Source organism: Primulina eburnea, chromosome 9, assembly GCF_022965805.1.
Source record: "Primulina eburnea isolate SZY01 chromosome 9, ASM2296580v1, whole genome shotgun sequence".
NCBI lineage: Eukaryota > Viridiplantae > Streptophyta > Magnoliopsida > Lamiales > Gesneriaceae > Primulina > Primulina eburnea.
Genome location: NC_133109.1, coordinates 25,235,563 through 25,245,864, shown reverse-complemented (window position 1 = coordinate 25,245,864; position 10,302 = coordinate 25,235,563). Strand labels below are relative to the sequence as shown.

Genomic DNA, 10,302 nt, shown 5'->3' with positions numbered 1-10,302 from the left:
ATAAATATAAACGTCAAAAAATATTAAATATAGTGGATAACTAAATAAAATCTAATCTCTAAATTCTCTCATTGAATTCTCGTCATTGATCGTACGTTTACAAGCGAAAATCACCAACATTTGTGTTTGCATGATGAACCTCGAATCTGATCTAAATATATTGCATCAGATTTCAAGATTATCGATAATATCAAATCATATTTCTAAAAAAAATGGTGCAATAGTGGGAATTTTTTTGTTTTTTGAAAATAATAATGGGAATTTTCAGAATGAGGAAAAATTGAAAAAAGAAGGAATGTGGCTGCTGGGATTCGAGCCCAGGTCTCCACGGCCACAACGTGGAATTCTAACCACTAAACTACAGCCACATTGTTGCTGGGGTCCAACACTGAAAGAATTTAGTATAAAGTATTTCAAAAGTAGTGTTTCCAGTTCATTCAGCATAATCCTACGGGTTTCTTAAGCGTGAAGCTCGTAAAACCTTTATTATTATTAAACTCTGTGATCTCAATCTTATTAACTTCAGCATGTTATTAACGAAATGATGTCTGACAAGATCCAACAAATAAATAACTACAACAACCTCAAATAGGAGAATTTTTGAAATCACTCCCAAGACGGATGAACGGAGGAGAGTCGACCAACATAATGAACAGATGCACTAATTTACCCTTTCAAATGGAAAATTAAAATTTGTTAGACTTCAGCGGGTAATTTTCCTAACATGTAAAATTTTTTATCTCCAAGACTACAAGGTACAACAACTTCAAGCCTATTTGGATAAGCTGTTCAACGAAATAAACCATGAATTAAATGGAGTTTACATTAAAATGGGAGATAACTAATCAAGACAGCAAACTCTGCCACTTCGTTTGTTCGAATTACTCAAAAGCAAAGTAACCGGTTTCTGTACACATTCCTGAGTCTTGAATTAGGTAAAGATCAAAACTGAAGTCAAACCAGTACTCTCAAGAAATAATTACGAGTCTCTGGTAAAACACGCTGGATCAGCTGAGGATACCTGCATACGAGTCGAACAAAAAGATCGTCTCAGCACCACACCATAAACTAAAAAGCTACGACGAGTCAAAGCAGAGAGTCGAGCATACCATGGCATGGTACATATTTTGTCAAACTTATCCAGGATGAATAGGACACAGGCATGTCTCAAGGACAGAGCGTTGAATGCCTCAGACAACTCAAACATAAGAGAGACATTTTCAACAGATATGTCCTTTGAGGAGACGATATAAACTATTAGGAATTGTGGCAATAAAGAGCTTTTTGGTGAAATTGGTCCTTTTTCTTATGTAAACTCACCTGTGCAATCGTATATTCACACAGACGTTTCAGACCTTCCAACAGATACTGATCAGCAGCCCTCAGAAGATCCTGTGCTCTGTCCAAATTGATGTCAACTGATCCAGAGTATATGAACCTGCGATCAAAAATAATTCAGGGACTAGCAATTAGAAGTAATGAGAATTGCTCACTTATTTAAAGAGGGGGAGTAAATAGTAAAAAAAAATTGAAACATTTTCACCTCATCATCAACTCAAAAACATCCCATCTTATATTTGGAATCTCTATGTCTTTGGCTTCTCTTTCCTGCAGAGGATTATGGTAATTTTTTACACAGCGAACCAATTACTAGACAAATTATTAATTTTAATTTAAAGATCTTGGATAGCTCTTCAGAATTCATAAATCCTCGTGTGACTGGAATCTGGGTGTCAGTTTAAACAAGAAACTGTGTGTCAATGGAATAGAAGTTGGAAATGGTAAAAGATACCCGATAACCACCATCAAACATAGCTCGGAACGCATCAGAAGAAGCGAGTAGACAAATTCTGTGAGCATGGAATCGTTTTCCTGATGATAAAAACAAGAGAAATAGAGATTGATAACCAATTGCTTAGCATGAACACACGTGGAAAAATATTCGCGAGGATATAAGTCACCTTCAACTAAAAATGTGACATCAGACAATGTAGGATTATTCACATACCGCTCACCCAAATACACCTGCAGAACAAAAAGCACTTGAGTTAGTAGGTAAAGTTAAAATAACAAATTTCCTGTCACAAATTGAAAGATCGCAACCACACAAAGAGGCATCACTTCTGTATATTAGTCAATATCGAGAGAGAGAAGATATGTCACTACAAACGGACAGATATGTCAAGCTCTTTCAGTTCGGATCGATAGTCAGTTATAAATCAATGCTTCTAAACTATAATAAAAACACAAAAGTACAAATCCCATGTCATCAAATAATAACATCCAGCTAAAACATTTCCTTTATTCAGAATACAGGATAGAACGACGCTACATGAATCAGGTTCTGCATAGAGAACTGTAATTTCAACTACGTAAGATACATACAAGAAAAATAATGGTAGAATTTAAGCGGGTATTCAACTAATTTGTATCAAAAGTTACTGAGATGTCTGGGTTTTTATTACCCTTCATAAAGGTATTGGGATAACATATTCTGAAAGTAAATATGATTGTAATTAAGTAATGTTGCCAGTTATTGTTCACAAAACATAAAAACTTTTTATATTTCTTTCAAATCAATCCTTAAATTCCAAAGCCCTCCAAATCAATCCTCAATTCCATTTTACCAAACAGTTTTTTCAGATGTTTCAGGCAAGTAAATCTAGCAAGACTAGACTTCTACAACATGATTATACACCATTGCAGTAAAAATTTGGTAAGATGATTCCTATTAGGAAAGGTGGATATCCCTCAAGCAAATTTTTAGGATTATCTTCCATCTCGCCAGGTGAAACCTGCATTTTCCACAATTATTCTCGCTTCTCTTCCTTCCATATAAAGCATTAAAAGACAAAGAAAAGAAATTCATACCTTAAGACCTCATTACTCTTCTTCCCTAAGAACTCGAAAATTGACAAGTATATTCATGTGCTTGTTATGTTCAGCTACCAGGTAAACAGAGTTTCGACCAAGGAAACCCAGAAAAAAAAGTCATATAACAATATGGAAAATTCATTGCAAAAAATATCAAGACATTGCAAAACCAAAGATGCCTAATCCATAAATTATACAAGAGAGTGATGCAATAAAATCAATTGAAACACTGAATTATCACCTGTGGAATTGGGGAGGGTGGAGCTGCATCCACAGGAGAAAGAGAGTTGGCTTTATTAGCCAACTTGCATAAAGCCAACGAACTCTCTCTTTGATGCTTTAAGTTAGTTGATTCCAGAAGCTCCAAAAGCAACTCCAATCCTAAAAAAGACAAGGCAGTTGCAGAAGGTGCTAGCAATAAGTGTAGATTTGCAAACAATTTGACGAATTTGATGAACAATATACCATTGTTATCAATGAAAATAGTCTTTTGGTCATCAGGAGAACACAGATGCGCAAGAGCCAAAGCAACACGTCTATGGACACTTTTTTCCCCCACACGCATCATGTACAGTAAATGGTTCAGTACCTAAAAATGGAAAACGATCAGAAGCGTGATTGGCAAGGAAGCCTTTATATGCTGGTCAGAGGTTTCCATGTACCACACTTATAAGATCCATACTTACACCAAACACACAAGTCTCAGATATCAAGAATCAAAGGCTCAACAACACACCATGAACTTTTATCCTCTCCAATGATTACAATAGTGACACTTGCCTCGATTTGTTCCAAACTGTCACTCTCCATTTGTCCCTTTTTGGGGGTTAACCGATTAAGAGAGAAAATTGAATACTAGGCTTATATTTTCAACAAAAAATAACTTACCCGTCCATGAATCTTCTCTTCAAGTCTTTTCAATGTCTTGGCTACACAATCCCTAGTAGGCTGTAGGAAAAGGAATATGAAACAATGCTATTAATTACTTGAATCATGCTATAGCATCAATTCATAGACTAAACAAATAATATTTCTAACTAAAAGATCAAGAAGAATAAGATTGTACTTGAACAATAAATTCACCATCTTGAAGTTTCTGAACACCTCCAACCCTAATAAGTTCTGCAACATTATCCTACAACAAAGAAGAGTGAAAGAAATAGAAGAGAATAAGAAACCAATGATTAACTCCATGCTCACTCCAGAACAAAGAACAGATGAGTCAGGTTTACAAGAATAAAACTACTATCTTTAGAACAATACTTCATTATCCGAGAGCCCATAAAGAGCAAATGCAGCATTATGTTGCAGAGATCCGTTCTTGGATTCAAGAAGCTTCAATAATGGAGCCATTCCACCACTGTGAACAATACCAGCTTGGTTATGAGTGTCCTAACACAATATGAAATATGTTTTTAGCTCCAAACCAAAAGAATCAGGTGAACCTAGATAGAATTGGAAAGGTGCAGTTTGTTGGGACCAAAAATTGAGAAATGTTACCTGAGCTAGCCTCCCTAAGGCAAAGGCTGACATTTCTCTCAATTGAGAGTCAGGTGACTGGAGCATACTAATTAGAGGCCGCACAGCGCCTCTTTGAACAATATGCACCTGAAGAATTATCATCCAGAGATTTTCCATAGCAATGAGTTGGAATATGAGATTCCAGATAGAACTATAATAATTAATGAAGCTCCAGTTCTCACGTTAAATAGCAAAATACTGTTAGTACAAACCTTACAGTCTGTATCTGTCGCTGCGAATTGCCCAAGCAGCAAAGCAGCTTCTCTTTGGCTATCCGGACAGCACGAACTTCATTCGTGCAAAAGAAGCCAGATTAGCTACCTCAAGGTAGATATAAAAAATAGAAGGCAAGATAAATTAAAACAGAAAATGATTTCCATCAACAGCACATAAAAAATAAAACCGCACATGCACTATGATGTTAAGGATGGTTGAGAACCATCCATGTCTCTATTGAGTTCACTTCAATGTAGTCAGTAATGAAAAGGTTAAACGAATAACTAAATACAACGAACTCAAATATACCTGATAATGAGAATAGCAACTTTAGAAACATCTAGGTAATGTTCAGAAACAAATTTACATATTTGATATGAGGATCAAACCAAATCAAAATCGATACAGATATACAACTTATCTTCAGCACTCCCAGTCACTACTGGTACATTTATTTCAGGAGAAAATTGATGTGATTGACATGTTCATCTGTTTTATTTAATTTAGAAATATTTAACTCATACACGTGAGAGATTGCTTCCACATCTGTTATTATACTTTTATATGTCTAACTCAAACTCACTCCCAAATCCTTAGTTGTGACATAAATATTTGCTCTAGAAATCCACTCCCAAGCCACATTTAATTACTGTAATGTAATAGCAACTCATAATCTGGACAAATCAGAAAAGGATCTCGAAATTTATCCACAGGCTCACCACGACTTCAATAATGGGAAGTTTTTGGGGAACAAGATGCTCTGTAATAAATTTAAGTTTGAGAAACGTCATACTATTTAACTTCCATTTTCATATTTCCAATCAAGGGTGCTTTGGCAAATGTTCCTTTCTGAACAACGATCAGAGAATAACATTTTACTTAGAGGAACACACTGAAATCGCAAATAGAGTCTCACAAGTCAGAATTCAACCAAGGAGTTCAGTCACTCATGGTTTAGGATGTCGATTTTAGTGAATTCGCTTGAAAAACAACGGAGAACAAGGCATTGGCGTCAAAGATGTAATGGCTATAATGTAGTGGAACAAATGGGGTGGAAAAGGACAAGGGAGAACAGGAGCCTTGCAATGCTAAATTATAGAAAATCCCTTCCACTCCGCTGCTACATTGTGGATAACAACTGCTTGCTAGATTTAGAGATGACCAGCAAAAAAATAGAACCGTGTTAGTTTTTCCACCAAAATTAGAACACGGCACTGTAGGATTTGAAGGGAAGGGATGCTTGGTGGTGATTATTGACAACAGGCAGCTGCAAGCTTGTTCAATTAGATATAATTCAAGCCTGTTTTACAAATTGCTAGTCACTGATTTTTCATCACAATTCAAAATAGCAAGAAATGATAAATTCTGCTAAAGAGATCATGCTTATTCCAAAGTGTTATTATTTTTAGTTCCATTTTCAAAAATAAATGACAACAAAACAACAATTTGCAAATAAAATACCCCCGGAAATGATACTGGTATTTCTCCAACAATACAGAATACAAATCCAATGACCTGAGTAACCCAATGACAGGTTGCAAAGCCCCAGCAGTAAGGACTTCCTTCTTAATATTAGGAGAGGAATGGACAAGATTTCCGATGACACCAACCTGGTCATTACCCATTAAAGATATAAGAAAATATTTTCCATATAAAGTAAATACAACAGCGAAAGAAAACAAAGTATTAGTGGTTGCCAACCGCTTCGTAGCGTATAGCAGCATCCTCTGACCGCAACATAAGTATAAGTGTTGGTAGAGCATTGCACTCCACAATCTGATGTTAATGAGATATAATTAAAACCAAGGTAAGGAAGAAATTTATAAGTGCAATTTTGCAAAATCCAACCACCTGATTTTTGTTCTCATCATTTTTAAAGGCAAGAGTTCGAAGCGCTCCAGCTGCTGCTCTCTGCACCTTCGAGTCAACAAAATCAAGCAGTTCCACAAGAGGAGGTATACCACCCTCAACCCTAAACATCAAAGCATTAAAGTCTAAAGACGACATCAAAACCCAGAGACAGAGTAACAAGGAAACCAACCTCACACGAGTTTTAATGTTGCTGTTTTCATGAGCAAGATTGGTGATTGCATCAGCTGCCCTCCTTATAACACCACATACTGCCCGAGAGTTTTGTCCATCTCTATGCCTCTTTAAGAGATCCACAAGATGGGGTAAAGCACCCGCATCAACAATCAGTTGTTGATGCTCCGGCTAAGGAATAAAATAATAATTAGACAAAACGCACTAGAGTTGAAAGCATTAAAGACATGAGATTCTCTATTTAAAACAAAGATTGCAAAATCTACTTTGTGGAGTAGTGATTCCCTATCTAAATAGGCTCATTCCTGTAGAGAACGACAAAATATTAGGAAACATCAGCTGCCAATCACACTTTATTGATTGATAACATGCCACTTTCTCGTTACTGAATTGTTCCAACTTCTTACTTATACGCACAAATGTTTACCAATCTAAGTAATGAAGCCAGGGAAATGCGGCTACTCAATTAGCACAAGTCAGACCAGACCAATTAGAATTTTCACTAAACTTGGAACATGACCACTTAGAAGATTAATTTATTATGCTGAAAGATGGAAAAACTGCGGACACAGCATTTACTTTAATGGCAAGAAGTCCAAGCGTGAAGGCACTCCCCTTCTCGACCTCATGCTCGTACAAGGTCGTACCACTATCACCCTCCCTTTCAGAAGGCCGAGCCTTCAGATGCTTCACAAGTGCTGGAACCGCACCACAATCCACTATAACATTCACTATATCCTCTGCAACAAACAAAGCGTTACCACACGGATCAAGGTAGTAAAATCGATATCCTGAGCACGAAAACTCGAGCAAAAAGTTTCCAACCATCGGAAAAAAAATTTGATTAAAAATCTCAAGTACAAGCAATTTACTACACGAGCAAAATTCCCAGCAGATCAAAGCCCCAGAGTCAAATTAAGCTCTCTGAGGCTCAAAAAATAACCAGCACGAACTACGAACTACACAAAAACTGAAAAGGAAAAACAAATGAAATTTTATTTTCATTCTCCAGAGTTTTAAGTACCGTTCTTCGCAAGTTCGGATAAGACGTGGATGGAGCGTTTCACGGACGCTCGATCCAGCCCCGAGGACATGGAACAATCAAGAATCTCGACTTGAGTTCGGACATCAAGTACGAGATCTTGCTGCGAATCGGACGACGATTCATCATCTCCTCTCCTCCCGTCGAACTCTTCATCAAGTTTCCTCTTCAAACTCCGCCGAGATGAAGACGAACCCGATGACGACTGCTCGCGGTGGCGCCTCCCGGAGTTATGGTTGCGGTTCTCCATCAGAGGGGAGGATGTGGATAGAGAAACTAGAGGAAATGAGTCTGTGTGTAAAAGAACGTGAGAGGTGCGTGAAATGAAACGAAATGAAGAGGGGTACTTCAGGAAAATCACTGGATCGGTTTTTTTAATATGGAGACCCGTGGGTCCCGCCGATCTGGAGATAAACCGGGTCGGTTTAAATATTTTAAAACTTTGTCTCCCGCGTTTATCCTTGCCACCAATACCCAAACATGGTGTGAACATATTTAATTTAGAGTATTTAATAAAAATATGTATTCGTGTTGTGTGTCTATATATTTATTTTTTATGGATAACATTTTTTGTACCTAAGTCTAGGAATTTTATTTTTTAAAACAATTTGTGTTGTAAATAGGAGGTAAGTATAGTCATTTGGTTATGTGGTCATACCAGTTAAAATGCCAAAGTTTTTTTAAAAAAAGAGTCACATTATATATAAGATAATGATATAGATAAGTATCAATAAATGAAATCATAATATGAAGAAGAAAGTTTTTCTTTAAAAAAATTAATGGAAATACTAAAAAGTAGTTAAAACAATAGCATCGAGTGTATGCAATTAACTACAAACAATTTTATTCTAATTGTTTTATTTGCGATAAAAAGAATCTAAGTTTAGCTTGATTCAAAACATTCAGTGTTAGGATCAGAAATAGAGTTTAGAATGATGAATAAATTTTTAAAAAAATTTTTGAAACTTGAACTTATCTTAGCAGTTGTTAGCTGTTAATATATATTTCTAGACCCCTAGATGCAGTTAGAACGCTAACAATGATTTTTCAAGTGTTGAAAAATTTGGATGGGCTAGTGATATGATATATATTCAATTAAACAATCTTTTAACGCAGATATCAGACAGATAAATGGAAACATAGAAGCCATGTGACTCAAAATAAAGAACAAGATATATATGGAAGTTTGAAGGCGATATCATTTTACGTCTCTCCTTCTTCAACTCAAAGAAGGAATCCACTAAAAACCTTTTATTTATACAACTCATTGTATAAACTCAATTCAATTAGGACTTATCCAATGTGTAAACTGAAATTCTCAGTATCTTCTATAACACAAACTCGAACTGTCTATTGAACTCTATGTTCAGACATATACAAATGCAAATATTCAATAAGTAGCTTGAACAACTAGAGTTGGTAAGGAAGCACAAGTTGATCTAAATGATCAGATATAAACAGTAATCATGTGCTATAGAGCAGCTTGAAGATATATCAGTAAAAACTGCTAGAAATCTTTTATTAGGAAATTGTAAAAGCTTTAGTAGTCTTCTTCAAACTTGAATCATGCCTTTATATAGACGGCTTCCTTCAACAATCATATCTTCATCAAACATATGCTTGTACTGATTGCAGAGAGTAAATCATGTGGTAACACTCGTAACTAAAATGCATAAGTAGTGCGGAAGCTTTAAAATATAATTTGGAGAAAAGGTGTAATTTTAAAAATAATTGGGCAGCATCTCCCCACAAATAGGACATGTCACCTGTCTCAAGCAACACATAAAATACATGCAAAAGATTTTCATAATCATCGGATATCATTTAATATAGTATCTACACATATTTCTAATTCAAATACCAAAACAAGGTTTTCAATGTTTCCCAAAATAACCAAAAGCTTAACATATCAAAATAGCATACAACCACTATCTCCAAAGTTTGGCATATTCCTTTCTCTCGCTTCGACAACTCAAGGATGATCAGTCTTTCTTACCTGTGTCTGCATCACATGAACATAACTAGAATGAGTATAAAACTCAGCAAATGGAATCAATACTAACAAGATGCATATATATCATTTTATTGTAAAACATAAAATATATAGCCTCAATTTCATTTTCTTGAAAACATTATCCATCTCATTTCATAAACGTCGAATCATCATTAATATCATCCGTCAAGAATCATAATACAACAATACATAGGGATGATATTCATTTCATTGATCAACTGAAGAATTGATAGTTCTTATAAGATAGTTCATTCATTGCTAACCCTCTTCGTAAAAACGAATCTTATAGGAGGCACATGTACCTCTGCATAAAATGCATCTTATAAGAAATCACATGTTTTCATCATTAATTGGCCAATTACATTGCGGATTTAGAATTGCCAGAGACAACACCGCTACTATCACTATCAATCCAATCATTCAATCATATAAAACTTCATTCAGACATTTTATCGAACATCTTAGAGACATCATTTAAAGTGTAACTATTTTCATGCAAAAATGCATATAATTGCACTACCATATATAAATATTTACATATATACAAATATATATATATATATATATATATATATATATATATATATATATA

The 10,302-nt window shown here is 35.3% G+C and overlaps 1 protein-coding gene and 1 non-coding gene across 3 annotated transcripts; both read right to left on the bottom strand.

The window, feature by feature from the left end:
- Positions 1 to 296: 296 nt before the first annotated feature.
- TRNAH-GUG (transfer RNA histidin (anticodon GUG)) lies at positions 297 to 368 on the bottom strand. Its single transcript has one exon. It is a non-coding gene; the product is annotated as a tRNA-His (tRNA).
- A 392-nt stretch (positions 369 to 760) lies between these two features.
- LOC140841378 (ARM REPEAT PROTEIN INTERACTING WITH ABF2-like) lies at positions 761 to 8,022 on the bottom strand. 2 transcript variants are annotated; one of them, XM_073208740.1, is made up of 19 exons: positions 7,679 to 8,020; positions 7,234 to 7,394; positions 6,653 to 6,825; positions 6,463 to 6,583; positions 6,313 to 6,387; positions 6,127 to 6,221; positions 4,608 to 4,683; positions 4,375 to 4,482; positions 4,138 to 4,266; positions 3,941 to 4,009; positions 3,763 to 3,822; positions 3,340 to 3,463; positions 3,116 to 3,255; positions 1,962 to 2,025; positions 1,793 to 1,872; positions 1,544 to 1,608; positions 1,321 to 1,438; positions 1,110 to 1,234; positions 761 to 1,021 (listed from the first exon to the last, which is right to left on the bottom strand). In XM_073208740.1, exons 1-19 carry the CDS (start codon positions 7,944 to 7,946, stop codon positions 955 to 957), a joined length of 2,118 nt encoding a protein of 705 aa, XP_073064841.1. In that variant the 5' UTR covers positions 7,947 to 8,020; the 3' UTR covers positions 761 to 954. The 2 variants fall into 2 exon arrangements, with proteins under 2 accessions (XP_073064841.1, XP_073064842.1); XM_073208741.1 differs by lacking the exons at positions 761 to 1,021; positions 1,110 to 1,234 and having other exon boundaries at positions 1,321 to 1,462; positions 7,679 to 8,022.
- Between the last annotated feature and the right edge of the window lie 2,280 nt (positions 8,023 to 10,302).

What these genes read in the sequence shown, in the direction of transcription:
- LOC140841378 (XM_073208740.1), bottom strand. Translation starts at nt 7,946, where the DNA reads ATGGAGAACCGCAACCATAACTCCGGGAGGCGCCACCGCGAGCAGTCG. An exon ending in TATTTTCATTGATAACAATG is followed by an intron (nt 3,256 to 3,339) that starts GTATATTGTTCA and finishes TGTCTTTTTTAG; the next exon opens with GATTGGAGTTGCTTTTGGAG. An exon ending in AAAATATGTACCATGCCATG is followed by an intron (nt 1,022 to 1,109) that starts GTATGCTCGACT and finishes ACTCGTATGCAG; the next exon opens with GTATCCTCAGCTGATCCAGC.